Source organism: Lissotriton helveticus, chromosome 3_1 (assembly GCF_964261635.1).
Source record: "Lissotriton helveticus chromosome 3_1, aLisHel1.1, whole genome shotgun sequence".
NCBI lineage: Eukaryota > Metazoa > Chordata > Amphibia > Caudata > Salamandridae > Lissotriton > Lissotriton helveticus.
This window is the reverse complement of record NC_136061.1, coordinates 1,655,816,427-1,655,842,527: the sequence shown is the minus strand read 5'-3', so window position 1 is coordinate 1,655,842,527 and position 26,101 is coordinate 1,655,816,427. Positions and strand designations below refer to the sequence as shown.

At 48.6% G+C, this 26,101-nt stretch overlaps 1 protein-coding gene across 2 annotated transcripts in view; it reads right to left on the bottom strand.

Moving 5' to 3' along the window:
- The window catches only part of SNX4 (sorting nexin 4), a 480,207-nt gene that overhangs the window by 304,687 nt on the left and 149,419 nt on the right, over nt 1-26,101 (bottom strand). For both annotated transcript variants that reach the window (XM_078682437.1, XM_078682436.1), the window contains 3 exons: nt 20,110-20,248; nt 19,880-20,029; nt 1,502-1,549 (listed from right to left, as the gene is read on the bottom strand). In XM_078682437.1, the coding sequence (XP_078538563.1) occupies nt 1,502-1,549; nt 19,880-20,029; nt 20,110-20,248 (337 nt within the window). The remainder of the gene's footprint in view (nt 1-1,501; nt 1,550-19,879; nt 20,030-20,109; nt 20,249-26,101) is intronic.

Genomic DNA, 26,101 nt, shown 5'->3' with positions numbered 1-26,101 from the left:
TCTGTCTTGTGTTTGGTGTGTACGATCACGTCATCATTATCTCCACAGATTTTACATAAATGGGAGTAACCCCACAGCATTGAATACTTGGATAGCTGGAGACACATAATACAAATGTCCTGACGAAGGCTGCGGTCCCGCTGGGTATGTAAAATGATGGCCAAAACATGCTGACGGTCAGGTAACAACCCACTTCAATCGCTAAATGACACAAGGCGATCCTCCTTTTTAATCCAGACAGGACATCCTAGAATAAATATATTAAGTCAGTAGTCCTAGACTTTTTTAACCTAAAAACCACCCTGGCTCAGAAGCAAACGCACCAATGGCCTGGGTCTGGGAAGCCTAATGATGAAGCATGCCACAAATTGTGGGTGAGGACCTTTTGTTTCCCAGAAGCATATTTCCCATGTTAATTTGTGACACTAGGTTCCTACAAAATCAACCTTACTCGTTCCTTTTTAGCACCTGTCTCCCCTTTGATGTGAATGTGCTTGAAAACTTCGACAGTCAAAGTTCCCTCATCCACTGTCTCGTGTCCTTTCTGAGGCATAGTTATGTGTAACCTACTCTTCCCCCACTGCTTAAATATGTGTCCTCTCTGGGTTTCTTTGTCTCATAGCTTTGAGTATTTTATAAAATGTCAAATCTGCCATCAGACATATATTGTTCTTCTTTAAGGAGCCTATTTCAGACAAGTGCATTCTTTGTTTTCTCTGCCTCGACTGCGCTCTCAGATTTGACAGGCTTCAAAGGCTTACATTTATGTTTCAGACTCGACAACTCTTCAGCCACTTAATGACAATCCTATTCCTCCATAATACTTTGAAGAAGAATCATTGCGTTTACATTTATTCAAAACTGTGTCTTTTTTCTTCAACCCAAAAGAATGTGGCTGATCACCGCTCTCAACAATTGATGATTTTGATGCATTGCATGACTTATCACCACTTTTGACAACTTTTGATATCTTTATCAAAGATCTGCCTATAGACTTCTACACCAGCTTTTTCGGCTATTAAAATCACTCCATTTAAGAAACTAGAGGATCAGGATCTTTAAATGTTTTTTCTGGGAGTGACTCTTCTAATAGCATTTGTTGAGCTGAAGCTTCCTCAACGTTTGAATCAATAAACTGCTGTACTTGAGCCTCTTCTATGACCTCAACATAATCTCCAGCTCAGAAAACATGATCTCCTCGGTCTATGGACTTTGATTCTTTGTTTAGGAAATGTCAATGCCCCACAATATTTTCATTTTAGCCCAATGTGCCAGCATTACTTAGCCATGTTCTTCTAAGGCTTAGCTCTATAGTACAATAAGGAACCAGGGCTTTCAGGTTATGGCAGTGGACTTAGTAAAGTTTATGTTTCACAAAATGGGTTAGAAGCATACATGTGAAAGACATACACCAGCAAGAAATTGGAACACAATGCAAAAGAAAAGAGGACTATTAACATAGAATTTAGTAGATGTCCTTTTTACATTCAAAATGCTGTACCTTAATTTGGAACCCTGTCTCGTTAACCGCTTCCTTCCATCCACTTTCCTGGAATAAAGAAAAAAATATATTGTGACTTCATACTTTGTCACAGATATATACCTTGAACTCTTTTCTGTTACTTCCACAAATCCAAGCCAATACCCAAGATGCACGTTAGAGTCAGAGGGGTTGGTGTTCATTCAAATTTAGTGAATAAGATTTTCCTCTAGTTTGTATTAGGCCAGACAGTGGGTGTTGCATTTAACAATGTTTAGGAACAGATTACTGAAAAGTTCAATGAGTCTTCAAATTAAATCATTTGGTAATCAGGTTGCACTCGAAACTGGCATTCATGCATGGCAGACAATTGAACAGCCGTTAGAGAGACATGTAAAACAAGAATAAAAGGTAATGTTTCATAAAAGCAAAAAGAGAACATGTTAATTATAAATCTAAGGGAGCATGAACTGCATTCCAACTCAATGGCTACCAGTCTGTAAGAATCCACATAACCCAGTAAAACCCTCATCAAAATCAAAAAAGAGTCAATCCTCTCAAGGATAGTCGAAAACTCATTAACGCCGATGACCACAGGCTACTAAACCACCCCCCATCCCCAAAAAAAGAAACAGTAATCACAAAATTGGTACAGGTGCAAAAATGGAAGGTGCGTCCCTTTCAAAATAATTAAAAAATTTGAACACATTCGGTCTGCAGATTTACTTTTCAATGTTATTTATTGATGATTGATTTACAAATATTAAGCAATCAGACGATAAAACCTTCAATAAAAATAACATCAAATAATAATCTCCCTGTTCCTCCCGACCCAAATCCCACCCCCACACCAGACCTGTTACAAAGTAAAGAATACATTGCACATGTAGAGTTTCCGAAGCAGCAGTGCAGGATCAAGCATTCCCAAAGCTCTTGTTGTTTGTGGGAACATCTTACCTCGAATCTCGCTATTAAGTATGAAAGAACAGGAACCCACAGTTTGTAAAAGGTATGAGGTTTGTCCACTAAGTCACATGCTGTTTTCTCATGTGCCAACAGGTGCCCGAGCTTGTGGAGCCAAAGTTCATAGGAAGGAGGAGATGGGATTTTCTTTTGTCTGCATTGGAACGGACTAGGTAGAATTACTCCGAGGGTCTGCCAAGGAGGGTGTCATCAGGGAGCTTGTCTAGGTCCTGGCCCTAGATCTGCGAGATTGAAATAAAGATAGCATCCGAAACATTTTCCCAAGTCGTGGGCAGGATCACAGAATATGCTTGAGGGAGCCTATGCCTCCTTAATCCATGCCAGCACGTCTCGGGGAAAGTAGGATTGATGATGTGTAGGCGGTGCGGAGTAAGGTACCAAAGGAACAGCATTTTATAGAGGATCTGCCTGCCTCGGGTATAGCAGGCAAAATTGCTAGTTCGAAGGAATACCTCTGGCCACTGGCATTGAATGTAAGGTAGTTGGAAATATGTTTTACCCGCCAATGCTGGGGTGTTAAGTATGCCTGTAGATGCTAGAGACCTATTCTTTCAAGGAGAAGACTGAAGGAATTCCTCAAAAAGCATAGCCGCTCTCATGGTGTGTGCTTTAACTAGGCCTGGGCAGTGAACTCCGCTCGCTGAGTTTATCCAACTCTGTGCAGCATGCTGCGTTCTACCAACGTTAAGTTGATGGAAGGCAAGCGAGAAAAATCCAACAATAAACCACTTTCCAGCATGATTTCTCAACGCGGACAGTCGCAGATGGTCGCGACCACTCGCATTGAGAAACCATCCGTTCACGTTGATGAAGCTGCCGCTCGAGTAGAAAATCTACTTGAGCGGCAGAAAAAAGCAGTGCCCTCTTGCGTGTTTGATCTACTTTTCAATTAGCTCTTGGATTAGAAGTCCTGAAGCCAAAAGCAACCTCACTTCCTCTAGATCTGAAAGTCCCATGTCGCTAGGCCCGGCGTGAACTCTGTGAAGTCGTTATTTTTGGAGGGAAGTTGGAGGAAAATGAGGTGAGGTCCAGTTTGGTGGCAATGGAGTCCCAAACTGCCTGTGTCGCTCCAGTGACAGGGAGACATACATAGGTTGGCCTCTTGAGGTCTTAGGAACCCATGGTACCTCACTCTGAAGTCTGGCTGCAAGGTTCAGAGCCTTGAAGCACCACTGTTTATCTGATTCCCCTCTGAGCCATTCAACCATATAGCACAATTGAAATGAGTGATAGTGATGTAGTAAATATGGGACTAGCAACGCCTGTGCCTCACCGCCCCTCGACAGGATCTTTTGTGCACGTTTTGAAGGCCAGTTTTGAGCGTTTCCCAGATATTCTTCATACAGGAGGCTTAAGGGGTTAGCAGTTTTCTCCCTGTTCATCATGAAGAAGAATTGCTTGGAATAAGTCCCAGATACGCGGCAGTAAGGTTTTCCAGTTTGGCAAAATGCCCCACTCATGACAGGGAGAGAGAGAGATTTTATCAGGCTACCAGGGAGGCCTGAGGTCTTAGCCTCACGCAGGTGGAGTTCAAAATGTGTCTTGCTGCAGGAGGTGGAGGCTTGCTGTAAGGAGGATGCCCAAGTATTAAATAGTGTTTCTGGTACAAGAAAACTGTGTTGTCCTGGGTAAGGAGTCCACTAAGGTGTTCCCTTCCTCCAAAATAAAGCTTTCAGATTTGCCGTGTTTACCTGTAGACCGGAGAGCGCTTGAAATTCCTCAGAGAACCTGTCAGATGTTGAACCATTAGGGATATGCCCTGCTGTTCCAGCCATGTCCAGAGATGCAGGGCATCTTGACAAAGGGCCTATGACCCCACACCACCCTTTTTGTTGCAGTACCATATGCCAGTGGTTGTCTGTGAACACCTGCACTGGCCATCCCTGGATGGAAGGTAGAAAGGTTTTCAATGCCAGTAGGATTGCTTGGAGCTCTAACAGGTTGATGTGGAGTCCGGATTCTGCCTGAGACCACAGTCCTCTGACCTCCACTTCTCCCAGATGGCCACCCCAACCCAGGAGTGATGCATTTATGCATGGTAGAGAAGTGTGGCTCAATTGTTAGAGCGGCAGACCCTGATGCAGTAGTCTGGCCGGGACCAGGGTTCAATTCCCGCCTCGGCGGGTCTCGGGCTCAATTTTCTCGGACCTGATAATTCTCGCCTCGGTGCCTATTCTAATCATGAGTCCCACTCTGCACCTCTGGGCAATAGCTTGCTTAATCTCTACAACGGCCCCAACAACGCGGAGGATGCCTGACTTCACCTTGGGGGTGCCCAGGAGTGGGCTCCTCACAGGGAAAGGCCAGGAAGGGTTCCTCGGCGGTATTCGTACAAGCGCCGAGATGCCTACGGGTAGTCGTGCGCTATACAAGTGTGTATTCATTTCATTCATTCATTTCATTCATTCATTCATTTCTCACTACTGTGAGATCTGGTTAGGGAAGGGAATGAGGTCTGATGCTGACCCAATATTGGTCCGTTAACCACTACTGCCAATCTTTTGCAGATCTCTCCGAGATCTGGACAATGTTGGAGAGATTTCCCTAGTGCTGCGCCCAGTGCTACTTTAGACCCCACTGCAGAGCCCACATATGCCAACAGGATGCATGAGGTCCAGCAGCTTCAGGGACAGTCTCACCGAATTCCAGGACAGAGGCAAAAACAATTGCATCACAGCCTGAATATCCTAGACTCTCCGTTCGGGAGGATAAGTCTGAAACCGCGCTGTGTACAGAACAGCTCAGAAGAAAGAAAGTGTCTGAGAGGGAGTCAGGTGTGACTTCGGCATGTTGCTAGTGAACCCCAGCAAATGCAGGAGGTCCACTGTAGTCTGGAGGTGGGAGGCGACAGCCTGGGGCAAGCTCACCTTCAACAGCCAATCATCATAACAGGGCAAGACTGAGACCCCTGATCTCTGCAGATGAGCTGCAACCACTGCCATCACCTTTGTGAACACCCGACGGGTGCTGGTGAGGCCAAAAGGAAGCACTGCAAACCGATAGTGCTCGTGGCCAACCGTGAACCACAGGGTTACACTTGTGGGCAGTCAGGACAGGAATGTGAAAATATTAATCCTTCAGACAGGACCTGAGGCAGAGTGAACATTTTGAGCTTCTCCTTCTTGAGAAAGAAGTTGAGAGATCGCAAGTCTAAGATAGGGCAATGGCCTTTGACTAAAAGAACAGTCACTGATTGGTCCTCCATCAGCCTGTTGCAAGTAGGTGGCATGGAGGGAGGGGTAGTCTCAAAGGGGAGTCTGCAGACAATCTGTAAAACCCACCTGTCTGATCTTATGGCCTGCCAATTGTGGAGGTGATGGCGAATCCTGATACCCACTGCATGCCCATGATGGTAAACAGGAAGGCTAAGAGGGTTTGGAGGCTGCAGCTGAAGGGGGGTTGGTGTACTGACCCGACCGCTGGCTACCCTACCCATGGGGCGGGTAAGAGCTGTGTCCACAGCCATGCAGAAGCTAGTAAGCTTGTGAGCTGTGGTGACTAGATGGGTAAGGATGCGGCTGTACGCCCCTGACGTGGCTGCGAAAAGGTGGATTGAAGGTGACGAGGGGCCATGGAAAGGCCCAAGGACCTGGCCGTAGCTCTGCTGTCCTGAGGTCTTAGCCTCACGCAGGTGGAGTTCAAAATGTGTCTTGCTGCAGGAGGTGGAGGCTTGCTGTAAGGAGGATGCCCAAGTATTAAATAGTGTTTCTGGTACAAGAAAACTGTGTTGTCCTGGGTAAGGAGTCCACTAAGGTGTTCCCTTCCTCCAAAATAAAGCTTTCAGATTTGCCGTGTTTACCTGTAGACCGGAGAGCGCTTGAAATTCCTCAGAGAACCTGTCAGATGTTGAACCATTAGGGATATGCCCTGCTGTTCCAGCCATGTCCAGAGATGCAGGGCATCTTGACAAAGGGCCTATGACCCCACACCACCCTTTTTGTTGCAGTACCATATGCCAGTGGTTGTCTGTGAACACCTGCACTGGCCATCCCTGGATGGAAGGTAGAAAGGTTTTCAATGCCAGTAGGATTGCTTGGAGCTCTAACAGGTTGATGTGGAGTCCGGATTCTGCCTGAGACCACAGTCCTCTGACCTCCACTTCTCCCAGATGGCCACCCCAACCCAGGAGTGATGCATTTATGCATGGTAGAGAAGTGTGGCTCAATTGTTAGAGCGGCAGACCCTGATGCAGTAGTCTGGCCGGGACCAGGGTTCAATTCCCGCCTCGGCGGGTCTCGGGCTCAATTTTCTCGGACCTGATAATTCTCGCCTCGGTGCCTATTCTAATCATGAGTCCCACTCTGCACCTCTGGGCAATAGCTTGCTTAATCTCTACAACGGCCCCAACAACGCTGAGGATGCCTGACTTCACCTTGGGGGTGCCCAGGAGTGGGCTCCTCACAGGGAAAGGCCAGGAAGGGTTCCTCGGCGGTATTCGTACAAGCGCCGAGATGCCTACGGGTAGTCGTGCGCTATACAAGTGTGTATTCATTTCATTCATTCATTTCATTCATTCATTCATTTCTCACTACTGTGAGATCTGGTTAGGGAAGGGAATGAGGTCTGATGCTGACCCAATATTGGTCCGTTAACCACTACTGCCAATCTTTTGCAGATCTCTCCGAGATCTGGACAATGTTGGAGAGATTTCCCTAGTGCTGCGCCCAGTGCTACTTTAGACCCCACTGCAGAGCCCACATATGCCAACAGGATGCATGAGGTCCAGCAGCTTCAGGGACAGTCTCACCGAATTCCAGGACAGAGGCAAAAACAATTGCATCACAGCCTGAATATCCTAGACTCTCCGTTCGGGAGGATAAGTCTGAAACCGCGCTGTGTACAGAACAGCTCAGAAGAAAGAAAGTGTCTGAGAGGGAGTCAGGTGTGACTTCGGCATGTTGCTAGTGAACCCCAGCAAATGCAGGAGGTCCACTGTAGTCTGGAGGTGGGAGGCGACAGCCTGGGGCAAGCTCACCTTCAACAGCCAATCATCATAACAGGGCAAGACTGAGACCCCTGATCTCTGCAGATGAGCTGCAACCACTGCCATCACCTTTGTGAACACCCGACGGGTGCTGGTGAGGCCAAAAGGAAGCACTGCAAACCGATAGTGCTCGTGGCCAACCGTGAACCACAGGGTTACACTTGTGGGCAGTCAGGACAGGAATGTGAAAATATTAATCCTTCAGACAGGACCTGAGGCAGAGTGAACATTTTGAGCTTCTCCTTCTTGAGAAAGAAGTTGAGAGATCGCAAGTCTAAGATAGGGCAATGGCCTTTGACTAAAAGAACAGTCACTGATTGGTCCTCCATCAGCCTGTTGCAAGTAGGTGGCATGGAGGGAGGGGTAGTCTCAAAGGGGAGTCTGCAGACAATCTGTAAAACCCACCTGTCTGATCTTATGGCCTGCCAATTGTGGAGGTGATGGCGAATCCTGATACCCACTGCATGCCCATGATGGTAAACAGGAAGGCTAAGAGGGTTTGGAGGCTGCAGCTGAAGGGGGGTTGGTGTACTGACCCGACCGCTGGCTACCCTACCCATGGGGCGGGTAAGAGCTGTGTCCACAGCCATGCAGAAGCTAGTAAGCTTGTGAGCTGTGGTGACTAGATGGGTAAGGATGCGGCTGTACGCCCCTGACGTGGCTGCGAAAAGGTGGATTGAAGGTGACGAGGGGCCATGGAAAGGCCCAAGGACCTGGCCGTAGCTCTGCTGTCCTGAAAACACTCCATCCTGTTCTCTGGAGAGACAGGAGTAATCAAACAGCATGCCCATGAGTGATGACTGTACATCCCCAGAAAAGTTAGTAGTCCACAACCAGGCGCCACAGAGCCACTGTTGACGAAACTGCTCTGCCTAGTGTGTCGGTGGTGACTAGTCTCCACAGCAGATGGTAAACTTAATTTCGTGTCTACTGTCAGCAACAGCCTGGGAGAGCATTGGCCATATTCCTACAGAACTGTTGACTGCACCAGTGCGACTGTGGGAGGAGTGGTCAACAAGACATGCAGTGCTCACCGACCGCAATGCCAAGCTTGCGGAAAAAAACACCTTCTTGCCAAAATTGTCCATCTTTTTGAATTCAGTCGGCAGGACCGTAGGGAATGCACCAGGATCTGAGAGGTGGAGGCTTGTACCACCAAGCTCTCCTGGTTGGGGTGTTGGGAAAGGAAGTTTGGGACCCCAAAGTGGGGCTGGGAACGGGGGCAATAGTCCGGTTCCCAGGAGCTCCTCTGCTGGGCTTAGATGAAGTTCCAAGCAGGACGTCAGTAAGTGCCTCATTGAAAGGGAGGAGTGGGTCTTATGGGTTCACTCCCGGCTGAAGCACTTTTGTCAAGAAATTAGTTGTGACTGCGCGAGGGGAAACTGATTCCAGGACCTCAGCAACCCTCCGCACCACCACTGCAATTAAAACTCCCACCTGAATAGCCACAGAAGGGGGAGAAAGCATACAAGCATCTAGAGATGTATTCACTCTGCCGGCTTCGTCCAGATCCTCACAGCAGTCCATAGGGTCTTCATAAGGCTGGTATTCTTCAGGGTCTAGTGACCAATCCCACTCCTCCACGGATCCCAGCCTGTAAGAATGGGCCTCAGGCTCCGGCAGGCACAGCATGGTGCCAGTTGGCATCGGACGACATCCCTCCAGCTACGTGTCGGGGATTAGTATGGGGAGGGCGCTGTTGGTGGGCACTGGTCATACGATCTCAACCTTACCCGGTGCGAAGGTTGATGCTTTCTGTGGACCCTTGGGGCCGGACTGGTGCTGGGGCCAGAGACCCTGGTGTGGACCCTGAAGTGGACCCTTACAAACCCAGGGGACCCGAAGGCACGCCGATGGGAACGAGCCACCCAAATATGAGCTACATAGCCTCATAAAGTTCTTGGAGATGGGGGAGTATCGCACCGGCTCCCGATAACTCGAAGGTACAGAGTCAACCCAGCCACTGGCTTAACCGTAGACCCAGGATTCAAGTGACGATGCTCCATTGTCTCGTCGGCTGATGCAAAACCAAAGCATGCTTTGACTTTTTTTTTTACTTTAGACACACCGAGTGACTCAACGACTTGGAGTGCGGTGATGACCTCACGCTCCGCACCCGCTCCCAGGACCTTCCTCTTTACCAATGCCTCGATAGTCCAGGCCTCACAAGTCGAGTCGCTAGAAGCTTGAGGGATCACTCTCTCTAGTCCTTTGGGTGCATGGCGCATGAGTTGAGACAGGTCTTTTGGTCTGTGTCCCGTGCATGGCAGGAAAGGCAAACAAGGTGCGGATTCGTCACCGACATCTCTCTGTGACAGGCGCCGCATTTCTTGAAGCAGACCTTTCTCGATGACATCCCTGCCACTCCAGGAGGATAACCTCAAAAGCAGTCGACAAAACGTAGAGAAAAACCTCATCAAAAAATGACTATGAGGTAGCTCTTTCCAGATCTGCGCTGTCAGGCAAGGAAAGAAAATAACCGACACCAGCTTTCCTGGGTGACGCCTATATGACACTGCGAATGTCACTTCCTGTGCGGACAACAGCAACGCCACCATGCAGAACCAAACATCACCACCTACCGCCACGCAAGGGGTACTGCTCAGGAAAAGTTTTCGGATCCAGGCTGATGCCTGGGTTTAATTCTAAGCTAAAGCATCTGCACCTAATGACTACCTATATGCTTTCAGTCTGACACATTCCTTTGGAAGAATCAAATTTGGTCATACATGGAAAATTATAGCAACAAAGGAAGACAGCAGTTAGACAAAAAATTTTCTAAAACCTTATCACAATCTCATTGCCATTTCACTACTGCAGCATTACTCATCTCCGAGTGGGTGAATATCACTAGTTATTGTCCCACATGTGATCTAATGTGCAAGAACCACAGAAAAGGGCACAACAAATATAGGGCAAGCGTGGCCAAGCAAGATGGCCAAACGTACAGAAAACTAGGGTGCTCCATCACCCTAAATAACACTCTAATGGAATCCTGCCAGTGAAATAATTAAATGCCTCTTACCACAGAGGGTATACCTGTCCAGACAAATAAAAAAAAGGTGGGAGCAGCAATCTAGTCGAGATAGCCAGGGAACAATGAGGCAACTAGAACTGTGAGCTGATTCCCAAGGTTACAGAGGGTGCAGCAGCTGCATCCTGAGCATGCGACTGCTGTTCGGGCGGGGCCCATTCGCTGGACGCCTCTGTCAGTGCCCAAGGGAGAGGGGCTCGCAGACGCTACCCAGGTGAAGACCGATTGAACAGCACAGTGACTGTAGAAACAGGAGGGGAACAGCGGTGGCCCTGTTGGATTGGGCTCCCTCATCAAGAGATCACCGGCTGGGGAAATGAGGCCTGACATTCCACGGGTTGAAAGGCTCAGCAGGGGACTGGTGGACCAGCTATTGGGAGCCACATGGTCAAGGGGCTGAAGGATGCACATAGAAATTGGCTAGTGGGATGGCCACTGCAACTAAGCCCACCATTGTAGCATTTATTGGTGAGCCTTACTGGGACTAGCCCATAAGCCTATCACAGTGAAGGGTTTGCCGGGAGGTGCTTCATTGAAGGGGAGCATCAAACTGGTGTGTATGTGAGTGACTTCGACACAGCCTTGCAGGCCTGGACATAGAGGGCCTGGAACTGCTGGACAAGTGACTATCACAGGGTACCAAAACCATGTGGAAATATAAGGCAGTCAGAGCAGTTAAAAGTAACAGGGTTACACTCATGGTACTGTCCAATGCAACTAGTGTCAGTAGGGTACTAAAATGACTGAGGGCTCGGGGGACCCTCCGCGGAAGCATGGGGTCCTCTGTTTACTCTATCCCTGTCTTTACTTATGATATTTATGTGTTCGGGCTTCATGCCACCGCTTAATTCTTGACCTACTTAGGCGTTTGTACCCAATCCTGCTCGGTTACTGTTTTGTGAATTATTGTCTACAATTTCTGGAACACCTTGCTTCTATTAAACTACCATCACGTCCCAATGTTGGGCAATGGGGTATTTACACATGCCAGCTTATTCTGCCGGTGCCCATACCAATAATGAATTCTTCCAGTTTTCGAAGAGCGGGGGATTTCTGCCTTTCCATCTTTTAGTGATTAATCTTTTGGTGACTATTAGACCCAGATCCGTGAACCAAGACGTATCCCTTGCATTTCTTGGATCTGGGAAAAAAGCCTAGAAGGCACTCCTCCCATGTTTGCAATTGGGGCCTGCCAGTGTAAGTTGCTAATGCCGCCGCTACTTCCTGCCAATACATTTGCAGGAAGGGGCAAGACCACATCATGTGTAAGAAATGTGCGTTTATTTGTGAGCAGCGAGGGCATGCCGAATCCGTCAGCCCTTTTCCCACCGTGTAAGCAAAGCTGTCATGGACTGTGTAGTGAGGGCTAGCAGTGCCTTTGTCAACCAATGTATGATATGGGACCCATTGCCCATTACATGTTAATATTGGATCAGGAGATGCATCTCTGGTTCAGTGTTGATGTCTCCCCAGGCTGTTGCAAGTGATCATGTGATCGAGTTGTGTAACAGGAACGGACCTGCTGGCAAACCAAAGGGAATCAGGGCATCGTCGGTGTAAAGATCTCCTAGCGTGTATATCTCGACAGCATGCCATTGTGTGAGCGCATTATTAGGAGTGCCGGTTTTATTTCTCAGCATCCCCAGGAGTGGTAACACTGGGGCATATGGAGTTGTACTCCTGATGAGATAGAGGCTGCGCTTGTAGCAGCGATAGGCTAAGGACAGGCAGGATGGTGATGGATTGGGGGGGCAGGCTATCGGATGAAACAGATGATAAATCTGGGATTGGGACCATAGTGGGTGCGATGAGGCCATGTCAGCTTAGTTATGGCCGGCTTGGCACTTCGTCACCCATTGCAGTTGCAGTTGAGCTGCTAAATAGTATAATTTCATGTTGGGGACTGCTATTCCAGATAAGGCCTCGGATCATTTGCTCCAGCTCTCTGAATGTTTTAGTGGGTACATATTTGGGAAGATAGGAGAAATAATACAATACTTTTGGCAAAACCACCATTTTGGTTAGGGAAATTCTGCCCATCACAGTTAGTGGCAAAGTTTTCCAAAATTTGATTTGTGATCCGATAGCAGAGATGGCTCTAGTTAAGTTCCCTTCCAGGATTTCGGCTGGGTCTCGGTCAACTAAAAAGCCTGGATACCTAAAAGCGGTTGGTTGCCGGTTGAGGAGAGAATTATTTATTAATAAATTGGGATTTAGGTCTCATTCCTAAATGGGTATAAACATGACTTGGCCCAGTTTACTTTAAGACCTGACATCTTCTAGAATTGCATCAGTATTTCCGCTATGGCGCTTGGTATGTAGCATAAATCCCTGAGATATAGCAGGAGGTCATCCGCATAAAGCGAGATCACATGCAAGCTATCTCTTAGCCAGATGCCCCAGTCCGCACCTTTATCGCACAAACGGATCACCAACGGTTCCATTGCTAGTGAGAAAAGTAGTGGGGACGGGGGGCATCTTTGTCTACTACCTCTATTGATTGCAATGTTATTTGATATTATGGAACCTGTACGTACTCTAATTGTGGGACGCTTATATAGAAGTCTAATCATTCGGAGAAAGGTATCTCCAAATCCATATCCACAAAGGCCTTCTCCAGGTCCAGTATCATGGGGCCCGATTCACAGCCTGAGTTAGGCCATGTGTCAAATGCATATTGCTGGACCCTGAAGAATCTGCGTATGTTCAATGACGTGTTCCGGGTAGGGACAAAACCATTCTGGTCAGTGTTAGATTTGGGGATCTCTAGTTGGCACAGATAGGTACTTGTAACAAATAGGGACCCTCTCCTCTAGTCAGGATAAAGGGATTACACTCCTAAAATGACCCCTGCTCACACCCTTGGTAGCTTGGCACGAGCAGAAGGGCTTTACTTCAGAGTCGTTGTAAGTTAAGCAGTTGTGACAACATACAGTAACCCAGAGACAACACTACAAATGGACACCACACAAGTTTTATATCTAAAATAAGTAGAATTTATGTAGAGTTACCACAAGACCATAAACGACAAAAATACACACTATGATTACTTTAAGATGGTAAATTTAAGCTTAGTTCAGTTCAGTTCTTAGATGGAACACTATGCGTCAATGTACCTTAAGTTGCGTTGCGCGTCCACAACAAGCAATGTCGCAGCGATGGGAAATGTGGCAAAGTTCCGATACAAAGAAATAAAGACGTGAAGATCTTCCAGATGCGGCACTGTTCTCGGGGATGCGAGAAGTTCTCAGTTCGATGCGTGGACTGCAGCGGCGACACCCTTACGATGCGACGGCAACAGCTCCAGCGGCGACGCTCTTCTCCCACGATGCCTGAAGCTTCCGCTCGATGCGACAACTACAGCAGCGACATCCAAGATGTGACGGCAGCAGCTCCGACAGTGGTGCACTTCTCGGGGATGCAAGGTGCTCTTCGTCGATGCGGTGCAGTTCGACAGTTCTAGCGGCGACACCCTCCTTTGGAGTCGCGACGCCAGGTACAGCGACGGCAACACGCTCCGACCTCGTTGCGAGATTCTTCTCCTGATGCGGTGCAGTGAGACAACTACAGCGGCAACACCCTCTCTCGGAGTTGCGTAGGCTGCAGCAGCAGTGACAGCAACACGCTTCCTCTTCGTTGCGGAAAGCTTCAATCCAATGCGGTGCAGTGCGACAGTTCCAGCGGCGACACCCTCCTTCGGTGTTGCGACAGCAGGCACAGCGACTGTGACACGCTTCTTCTCGTTGAGTCGCGCTTCCAGCTCCCTGGGACATGCAGTCCCTCAGAAGGCCCAAAACAGCAGCATGCACTTCCAAAGAACTCTGGGGAGCTGGGGGTGAAGTCTGTTGTCCCTGAGACTTCAGCAGGAGGCAAACTCTTTTGAAAAGCCCTTGGAGATCCTTCACAAGTTGAAAGCAAAGTACACAAAGTTCCTTTCTCCTTCCTTTGGCAGTAAGGCAACCACTGCAGGCCAATCCCCTAAGCAGCACTCCAGCTTGGGAATAGTCTCTCCTCAGTTTCTTCAGGTTCTTCTCCTCAGTAAAGGTTTCTTCTTGTAGTCCAAAGTGATCCAATTTCATGGGCTCAGTGTCCCAATATTTATACCCCACAATCCTTTGTTCTCTGAGGGGAGAGGGGCCTTTGCCGAGTCCAAACCAGTTCTGAAGCACTCTGTTTACCAGACTTCTCCTTTCCTTTCACAGTGCAGGGCATGCACATCAGACGCCCCACAGGAGGTGGAGCCAGCATTGTGGAAGGCAAGTACAGTCCTGGAGCACTTTGTTTACAGGACTCCTTCTCTTCTTTCAGTGTGCAGGGCAGAGACATCAGCCACTCCCCAGGGGGTGGAGCCAGCATTGTGGACGGCAGGCACAGCCCTATTCAAGGTTCAGGTGCAACTCCTCCCTCCCATCTAGATGCAGATCTCTCTATTCACCACTGGGTGACTCAGCCTGTCTCCTGGAATTCCCCAGCCCCGTCACTCACAAAACCAGACATAGGAATACACAACCTAGCAGAGGCAGGTTTGAATGGTTAGACAAGCAAACACCTACTTTCTAAAAGTGGTATTTGCAAACACAGAATATTAAAACCAACTTCAATAAAAGATGTATTTAATTATTATTCTGAGTTCAGGCATACTAAACTCGAATTTCTACCATGTTCTCTAAGACAGTTAGGATTATAAAATGTAATAACTCTAATAGCCCATTCTGGCCTATGGAGAACAGGTAGCCTTGCAATAGTGAAAAACGAAAATGGCTGTGATTCACTATTAGGAAATGCCACAGACATCAGGGCTTGTCCTACCTTATACTTACAATGCACCCATGGGCATACCATAGGGGTGACTGATATGAATAAAAGGGAAGGTTTAGGGACTGGCAAGTGGGTGCACTTGCCCAGTCAGCATGACAGTACCAGACTGCATGCAGGCTCTGCAATGGCAGACCTTAGACACATTTTACAAGGCTGCTTCTGTGGGTGGCACAACCAGTGCTGCAGGCCCACCAGCAGCATTTGGATTTACACGCCCTGGGCACACTCAGTGCACTGGACTAGGGTCTGACAAGTAAACCAAATAGCCAAACATGGAACCACTGATTAATACATCCATTTGCAATAGGAAGCACTTGTACTGTGGCACTGGATAGCAGTGGCACAGTGCCCAAAGCATCTAACACCAGCAAAAATACACGAGGCAACAGCAAAAAATGGAAGGGAGACCCACGCCAATGGTGCCAGGTCTAACAGTCAGGATGAACTAGATCTTTTACCAGTGGCGCCAATCTTGCGGCAATAATATATGCCAAATGTTGTAGTCAGTATTAAGTAGCGCCAGTGGTCTGTATGATCCCATCAACTCTGGATCTTTACCTGGTTTGGGAAGGGAGACCAACAATTCTTCTCTCTGTGTGACCGAGAGCATGAAATCTGTTGATATGGTGTCAAATACCCTTTTGAGTAGGGGTGTAAGCAACTCGGCGTAAGCTTTGTAAAATTCAGCTGGCAAGCCATCTGGACCCGGGTTTTTCCCGGTTGCTAGGTTATGTATGCTTGCCAGGATTTCTTCTGTGCGCATCGGCACTTCAAGCATTAAATTCTGATCCGGGGATATCCGACGGAGGGTGATGTCTGCTAAGTATTGATGTATTGCCTCTGTTGTCACTGTGACTGTAGTGAATTACCGATGGATATCCTGCTGTGAATACAGTGTGATGCCTTGCAGTGTGCTGATAGATGTGACGGGGGATCTAGTGTCGTCCTGCCTGATGAGCCATTGGAGGAGTCTGCCAGCTTTCTTTCCAGTATTATGTGTACGCGCTGAGTGTGCGGCATAATTAAGGCAGCAGACCCTCTCCAATAAGTGGGAATGTTCTGCCTTACTCTCACTCAGCCTCTTTCCAGAGCTGGGATCACTAGCTGTGCGCTCTTCGATGTTTGCTAATCTAGTTTCTACCTTGGTAATACTCGCCTACGCATTCCAGCCTGTGTGACCAAGCAGTGTCCCCGCGTGACTGGTTTAAAAGCGTCCCATTCTATTAATGTCGATGATGCAGTGCCTGTGTTTTCTTCGAAGTAATGGGTCACTGCTTCCCCTAATGAGTCTCTAAATGGGACGTCCACCAACAGTTTTGGTTGCTTGCCCCATCTCGGGATCGGTGGTGGGACAACATCCTAATCAATTAGCATCACATGTGGATTGTGATCGGAATGAGTTCTCCAGAGATACTGCGGATCTGCTATGTTTGGCAGTAGGTCATCTGTGACTAACATTCAGACAAGTCGGACGTATAAGTCATGTGCTCCTGAGTAATAGGAGTATACCCTATCTGTGGGGTTCCTGTGTCGCCATGCATTTACCAAATGCCATTGCGTGGTCCAACTTTTCAGTGCTCTCATGGCCACAACCCTGGGAGCTCCGGGCAATGGGGAAAGGAGCAATTCCGAGATATGTCTAATACGCAATTGTAGTCCCCCCCTAGGTGCATAGGGATGTCATGCCAGGCCGATAATTTACTCAATAAGGAATCCAGGAATCGGGATTGTTCAGTGTTGGGTGCGTATATTGATGCTATGACAATTGGCCTGCCATTCAACTTGCCCTTTACTATGACTCGTTCGTCCGTGTCTATAAGTGATTCTTCTATTGTAAATGGAGTGCCTGGGCTAACCCAAACTAATGTACCTCTGGCATACATGAAATATCCTGTGGCTAGCAGTTGTCCCCTCCATCTCCTTTGCAAATTTTTCGACTTAGGCCCAGTTAAATGTGTCTCTTGTAAAAGGCCTATTTGGACATGATGTCGTTTAAGATATGAATAAATCAAATATTACAAGAGGGAGTATGTATTCCCCTTATGTTCCAGGCACATAACTTAGTTGGCGTCATTATGTAGATGAAAGCAAAATCTACGCCTCATATGAGGCCCAGGGATAATAGGGCTACATTTAGCGTGGCCTGGGGCGGGGGCACCTGGTGTCTCGCTATTGGGAGGTGTGATCGTTGTAATGACCAAATGCGTGACGGAAAACTAAACCAAATAAACAACATAATAACCCATCTAATACCAGTAGGGCGAGTGAACTACTACCAATCGTCTAAACATCTGAATAGATAGACATATCACTTATGTCAGAGGGGGTAGGTCACTCAGACAATATAAATCAATAGATATGAACAAATCTAGGTTAAGTTGTGACGTCCTCCTTTCATACAATAATGAAGGCATATACCAGAGCCTTATAAATTATTATTTGGGCCGCTTCTCTGGCGTGGCAATTCTCATTACAGTACATAACAGCAGTTTCTAAAGTTGCCAAGAGGGAATATACTTGGTGCCTAATTTTAGAAAAGTGTGGGTAGGGGGGTGGGGGAGATGAACCTCCTTCAAACAGCATTAGAATTAGCCACCATAATATGAAACAACAAAACCAAAGTTCCTTAATACTTGCTTATCCGTTGATGAAATCGTAAATGGAATCTAGCGGCTCAGATATAGTGCATTATATTATGCCGTCTGCAGTTTGAGGAGTAATCACTGGTAACGCATCCAACCCTTGCGAGTTCAGAGTTTCATACTTTTCGCTCTCCTGATCCGGTATGCTTGTTTCAGATGATGTGTTACCCAATGCAATTTCTATTTCTGCTACTGCTTGAAGTGCATTTCGCTGGTCCGGTCTCATTTGCTCTGGGTTTGGGCCACGGCTTTGAGATAATGGTAGTTTTTTGCGTCTTTTCCCTCCTCTGGGCTTTTTCGGGTCTGTGTTCAGGTGTTTTTCATCTACCCTTCCAGTGGGCGTTGCACCCTCTGCCAAATCCAGGAAGTCTAACCATTCCCAAGCTGCAAGTGGGGTGTCAAAAAAGTGAGATTGTCCCTTTGGCAACTACTCGCAGACAGGCAGGGAACAGCAGGGAGTATTTGATGTCTCCTTGTCAAAGTCGCCGATTCACCTCCATGAAGGAGTACCTTTGCCTTTGCACTGCTGCAGCGAAGTCTGGGAAAAACTTGGCTGTACAGTTTGCCACTTATATTCTCTTAAACTTCCTGGTTTCTTGTAGAATTGCGTCCCTGTCCCTATAGTTCAGTACCTGGAACAATAATGGTCTTGGGTTTGCTCCTGGTGGCGGGGGTCTGTTTGGCACTCTGTGCGCCTGTTCGATAACAAAGTACTGCAATAGCTTTCCTTCAGGCAACAGTTACTCTCAAGCATGGGTGAGGAGGTATACCTGGTGTCTTGGGATGTATAAAGCCCTTAAAATGGAAAGACCCAGAAGACAGTTGGTAGCTAGGATGGCCCGGGGCACCAATTTAGAGAGGCAACTCACTAATATGAGAGAAAAAGGACCTGTTCAGTGGTTAAGGGGGTCTCTGGGCATGCCAGATTTAAGTTCGTTAATTTTATTTATGCACATCGCACGTACCTTACGCCACTTAAGCTGAACAGGATTTATGTGGGCCGCTCTGCAGCGTGCCTTTGCTGCGGACTGGGAGCGCAAAATGTTTTCATCTAGCATAGAACTGTGACAAAGAACTGGCGGGCAGTGGTTGAGCGGATCTGGAGAGCAACAAGGTTGACCCTAGACCCATCCCCTAAGCAGTATTTGCTGGGTATTTTGGGGGACCCCAAACAAGTAAAGATGCAATACAAATTCCAGCAACTGGCACTCCTCCTAGTGAAATTATGGTCGCTATGGGATGGCAGGGTACTAAAGGACCCGCAAGAAAACTGTGGGCAAGGGACACCATTGAATGTTCCATGGCAGAGGAGACTCACATGAGCCTCCCCCTAGACTCCAAAAGTTAACTGAGAACTTAAAGATCTGTGCAGACATATTGGCAGCATAGTAGGCGGCGGAGTCACAAGCAGGGGACCAGGTGTCTACATCTGGTGCATATGAGGGTGCTCCTTCGTATCACAGGGATGCTCCAGAACTGGTGCAGCAGAGTATATGAGGATGCAGAGGAGAATCTAGGTATTTCCACGGATCAAGCAAAAGATGTGGCTTGTAATAATAGTAGCCGAGGGGGTTGGATGATAACCTGCAGGAAACGAGCGGGAAGGGGGCACGGCACGCACATGAGGGCCAGGTGACTATAACACAAGTATGTTGGCAAGAATGGAAAATGAAGGTCAGAGTTGTTATGTTTTTGAGGTTGTAATGCATGTATGTCACTGTGCAAATACATAAACACAGACTTTAAAAAAACGAATGATAAAGCGCTCAAGCCAATAACGCCTTTAGCAAATGCTTATGCCGGCATTAAAAACTAGTAACAAGTCCAGCATGATCACTCCATCACTCATGGGGATCTACATCGAACATAAATTGAGCGGTTCTCCCAAGATACAGAATATGACTATGCTTGCAGAGAATAAAAAGAATGTGAAATACCTGTGTTAAAAAGGAGTAAAAGATTTTGTCTTGGCACAGAATTGGGTGAGAGGCCACCCGCAGCAGGAAGTTTTCCAAACCAATCCTTCGTCTTTCCACAAAGTCTGGATCCATGTTATCAGCTGATAGCTTATGCCAAACAAACTCGGCCTGTGTGAACAAAAATCACAACTCATGAGAAACAGCTCGTTTAAGAGTGACTGTTGAAAGAAGCATCTATTTCAACCTACCCGTTTTTCTGGCAAAGGTGGCACCACTACGCTGGAGTAGTTAACTAGCAAGTAATTCCGTAAAAGTTCAAATTCGCTGTACCGCCTCCAAAGCGAGTCTGGGGGAGAATTCTGTCCTTCGTTTAGAGGGTCCACGGACCTAAAAAGGAAAACAAAAACAGAACACATCTATTAAATACATGATATGAGCACCTCAAATTACTGTTCAGTATTGGAGCATGCTCATTTTAAAAGAGGAAAACGTGCCATAAGCGAAGAAGAAAAGGTTAATGCATACTGTAATTCTTCAGCATGGGCTGTTGAATACTGTGGAATATTCTCCCACAGCCCAGGTATGCTTTCAGAGTTTCTAAACAAAAGAAAAAAATGCTGTACTGTAAGTAATACGCACAGGCTGACGAGAGTTCGTGACTGTAGTGGGGAGAGCGCTTTTACTCCAACAGAGCACATTTCCCAGTCAGAACCCCCCCCCCCCTCCCGACACCCCACTTCCCCAGTTTTTGATTCCCCACAGTTGAGAATCGTTGAATAATAGATCGGCAGACAGCCCGGGCGCAGTTATATACTGAACACACACATAGTATTTATAGTTCCAAAGAGAATCTGGGATACACCTACATCACTGGCCCCACCTAATATGCCTGTAGTACTACCTCACACCCGCCTGAGAGTTACTACTGGAAAAGGACCGACGATGCGGTAATAAACACATGCATAGCCGTTTACTGGCGGGTGACACACTGACACCTCTCCGATACATCATGATGTCTCTGCGATGAGTCACATACTGAGCACACAAGGCTTTGACACATGAAAAGAGAAAAGCTGTGGTCACGAGACATGCAATTTTACCTATCTGATGTGAAACTGTGGTAATGTATTTCGATTATTGTCTATTCTTCTTTTTTGTTATGTGATGATTCAGACCCAATAAACCAATCTTAAAAAAAAAAACAAAAAAAAACAGAGCGCATTGCCCAGGCAGCACTCTACACACCCATTTAAGCGAGCGCCGTATTTGGAATAAGGGCTCAGGTCTATCTTTGTTCTCACTGCACTATGTGCGACCATAAATAAATGAATATCGAAGGCACAGAAACTTCCGGTTTATTTAGCATGCAGCAGCGGCTGGTGACATTTGAAGGTGGTGAAGCATAAAACAATTGTTGTACTTCACTGTGGCGAGCGAGAGTAGCGAGCGAGCCTGAACTACCCACAGGGGGCTCGGGGGGGTTTCCCCCGTGGAAACTTTGAAAAAATAGTGGGCAAATGGTGCATTTTCAAGCAAATTTGAGAAAGCAGGAAGGTGTCAACCACTCTGAGGTCAGCAATGCACAACCAACCATTCAATAAACAAATGCCTTATTTCATTTAACTGCAAGTAAACACCTTGGATTTCATGGGGGCAGTGAGCAGACATCATTTGACTTTCTGTTGGTAGTTTATAGCAGATTATAGACCTATTGGCGGGGAGCTAGATTTTAGGTGATGCGTGTAGAATTGTGTCTGGTGGTATGCAGAGAGCGTGAGATGTTTGTGTGCGGGGGTGTAGTGGCAAAGTATAGTCTTGGCTCTATGCGTCCTGTGTGCATTGGGTTTGGCCTGCGCACTTGTTTGCAGGCTGTGCACGGTGCGTTCATCGTGTGTTTGCTGTTGGTAGGCACAGGTTGGGTGAAGCTGCCATGGGCATAACTAGCATCTCATTGCATTGCAAATGCTTGTTTCAGTTGTTATCAACTAAAACAATGCACATCTTAGGCATTGAGGAGGGGGCATAAAGGATTTAAAAGACAACACATAACACAGTATTAAACTCTGTTCACAGCGTGTCAACAAGGAAGCCATCTTAAAATAAAAGTGTGGCATTTATTTTGCAAAGACTCGGGATAGTCAGAAGAAACGCACCTCTCTGACGTTAATCCGATAGTCTTTATTTACATTATTTTAAGTGTTGCTCTGCGCCAGGGCATTACAAATTACTTTGGAATGATAAATCCATTATTACAAATGTATGCTTAGCACGCTCTACTGTAGTGTGTACATCCTATTTTACAGCGAGAACTCACTGCCCAAGGGAAGCTAAATTGCCTGGAGAAGAAGCAGAGAGCGAATAGCGCCACGCAAGCAATCCACTCGGTCAGCTAAAAAGAAAGTCTGCCTAATGCATCCATGCAGGAATGATCGAGCACGCACACTTTATACCGCCGGGTCTTGTGCAGCAAAAGAGAGCCTCGCCTCACTCTCGAGAGTTGCAACAAATGTATTTAGAAGCAATAAAAACATTGAAGTCACCAGCCGCACATTTTTGGTAAAATGAGGAGCGGAGACATGATAACAAAGCAAAGGTCTCCGTTTATTGGCCCCACTGAAAGCTAATCCCACATTGAACCCAAAGATAATAGCAGCGCCATACATGTCGAATAAATATGTAACTACCAGTTACATTAACAACAGTAAACTTCCTCCAGCCACAATTTGCCTTGTCAAGCGCTCCCTCGTCTAAAGTGAGTGACTCCCGTCAGAGGCGTTTCAAGGCTGATGGAGGTGAACAGAGCGCTAGGAAACGAGACAGCTTCCCAGAGGGTTGTGTTCTGTTCTCTGCTTTCTATCTATTACGAAGGCACGAAGTAAACATATGGGCTATTTAGCTACGAGCACACCGAAGCACTTAACCGCATGCGTGCGGTTGAAATTCTGCTGCTGCGCTGACTTTTTCAAAAGCGCACTTTACATGATGAGCGTGCGAGGAGGCTACCTCATGACGAGCCCAGCTCGTCATGAGCGTCGAAGGGGTTAACAAGAGGCACTTCAGTATGTACCTGTACCGTAGCGCTTTGTGATGTCAGAACGGACACAACCCAGCACTTTATAAAAAGTAATAAACTAATAAATGCGAACTGAATACAAAATAAACCACCTTCTTATAAGCGTCTGCAACCACAGTAAGGCCCGATAATTTGGATCTGCAGCTTCCATTGCATAAGGCCTCTGCATGGCTAGTGCACTCCGTTTTCAATACATCCACTTTTATTATTTGTTTGACCGTTTTAAATGAATAGAAAACATGGTGATGCCTTCTAAATTCAAGTTTTGTTTTATTGATCACCTAATACGGCCAATGATATACTTCAGTCACACTTTTCAAAGATATGTCTTTTGGTAATTTGTAGAAACATCTCGGTTTTCGAAGTTTTACACATTCCTCCATATTGTCACTAATCATTCCTGACCCAGAGGAACAGGGAAAGTATTTGTCATAAAGGCGCACAGAAAACCACACCATACATACGTCAACACCATCTTATACGAATTGAGTGGTCAAAACCTGCTATTTTCGAGTGGGTGGAGACCGACTTAGTGGTAGGGAATTCATGAAAAACAAGTGAGGCAGAAGAAAAACAATACTTTTAGAGCGCCATTTAAACTTCAATGACGGGGCGTGGCCAAGATGGCGGGCTGACAAGACGCTCTTGCCGTGAGCTCCTGAGACCCCGGAGCCCCTGAACCGTCCTGCGCCGCTGATCTCCCCCGGATTCGGCGGAGAGGAGGCCGGACACGGCTGCGAGCACGGTGTGAGCTGTTTGGAGCCTCCGGTGGTGCTGATAGCATAGCGCGCCGCCTCGCCACGCCGGTCCCTGGAGCAGGCGGCAACCGCGGCTCAGACGCGGTCCCGTGAGAGGGAGGCCGCGGCCAGCCCACGGAGCCCTTGGGCCGTAGTGCGTCTCCGAGCCCCACCGACCATCGGGGGTTCGGGGATATACCCCTCCCGGACCGCCGGAGCACTTTGAGGGTGGAGGTGGCGGTCGCGGCGGCGACGCGTCTCACGGAGCGGACCGGGGGAGGAGCCGGCGTAGAGTCGCTACGCGACCCCGGGGATTGAGAGGGCCGGGAGGCCTGGCAGGCCGGAGACGCCGACGGACTCCTTCCAGAGACCCCGGCTGAGAGGTGAGCCGAGTGAAGCAACCGGGGACGTCTCTGAGTGCCCAGCCGGTCCCGTTTGCAGAGGGGAGGACCCGAGAGACGAGAACAGGAGACAGCCACGCTGGGCCTGGGCGGAGGAGCCGCCTCGAGATCCGGCGGTCCTGCCCGCCGCCGAGCCATTGGTACCCCGGGCCTGAGCTGTGAAGCCGCATCCGCAAGAGGGCCCTTCGGACCCCAGGGCCGCCCAGGGCCCTACGGACAACTGACCGGCTAGCTGAGGTGGCACGATCCGGCCAGGAGGGGGCCCACCCCATACTGCTTCTCCCTGTGAGACGGCGGTGAACACCCCGGACCTTTGCGGAGGAGCTGTGTCCCGGCCATCAGCCTGGAGCCAGCGAGGTGATCCGCTCCTGAGCAGGAGGGGCGCACTCAATGACTGTCGCCGTTGACCACTGGTCGTTCCCCTCTACCGGTTGACTTGCGGTTGAGTGTGGGCTACTGCGCCCGTGCGTGGGGCGCTGCCCCAGGGCCCTGGCATTCCACTGATCTGACCTGCAGCGGAGGCACTCCGAGCGAGGGACGCAGTTGCATTATCATACCGACGGCCTTCCTCCACCTGCGACGCGCCCCCGCCTCTGAGATGTCGGGCAACAGAGGGGGCAAGAAAGGAGAGCGCACCCTGCCCGAAATGCTGGGCAGAAACGCCACACGACAGGACAGGTCCCAGCCAGCCCCGAGCCCTCCAACTAGCTCTCGAGGAGCAGAGGGGGGTGAACCTCCGGTCACCGGGTCTTTTCTGGAGTCGCTGTTTAGCTCCCTCAGGGAGGACTTTCAGACGCTGAAGCAGGAGGTGGCTGGCGAGGTCCGAGAGGTGAGGAGAGAAGTCGACTCGCTTGGAGAACGTGTCTCCACCATGGAGGACGCTAATCAATCCCGGGACGAAGAGATCGTACACCTACAACAGGAGGTACTGCGGCTTAGGGACCAACAGATTGACCTCCAGGCCCACGCAGAAGATCTCGAGAATAGGTCCAGGCGCAACAACATCAGAGTCAGAGGCGTTCCGTCTAAAGAAGAGGGGGAAGACACAGCAGCCTACCTGAGGGACCTGTTTCGCGACATATTGGGCGAACCTGGAGACTTCCCGGTGAGAATCGACAGGGCACATAGAGTGGGACTTCCGCGCCGCGCCTCAGCGCCGCCCCCAGACATCTTGGCCTTCCTGCCGGATTTTCCCCTGAAGGAACGGTTCTTGCGCGAGGCACGCCGCAAACACCCGGTGAGCTTCCGAGGTCAGCAACTAGCCTTGTTTCAGGACTTATCCACGATCACGTTGCAGAAACGCAAGTCCTTCAAGATTGCCACGGACTTTCTGCGAGAGCACGACACGCAGTACTCTTGGGGCCACCCCTTTAGGCTTATTTTCCGATGGAATGGAACGCTGCATCAACTGCGATCCCTTCAAGACACATGCGGAGTGCTGGGTATCACCGCAGCGGATGACACTGTATCGCCGCCTCGCCGCCGTAACTCCAGGGAGGGATGGCAAACGGTTCGACGGCGACGACCTACGCTCCTGCCTCCTCGACCGGATTCCCCCACGATCAGAGCGGAAATGGACAGCGCCATACGAGAGGTATCCAGAGACACGTCGTCAAGTGACACGGCCTTGACGGCCTGAGCAACCTCCGGGGGGAGATCGTCTTGGCATCATCGACATTGCAGGTTCGAGGGTTCTGGGGGAGAGGGGGGGCTCCGGGAGGGCTACGGTGGTGGCTGGACGTCCACTCGAATACTTCTCCACGGACTTGTCCGCTAGGGACTGGACTGGGACAATGGAGTTTTCTGCACAGTTGGGGCCGAGGCTGCAGGGGGGGAGGGGGGAGGTGGGTAGGGCTCTGGAAGGGGGATGGGGATACGGGGAGTTCGGGGACTGTTGGGGGAGTTGGGGTGAGGGAGATACGGGGTTTGGGATGTGCTACATTTGCTTACTGCCGCGCTTGCTATGTCCTCATGTCACTTTATTGGGGCTGGTTGAGGCCTACTCAGGGGAGGATCCAGAATTCGCGTT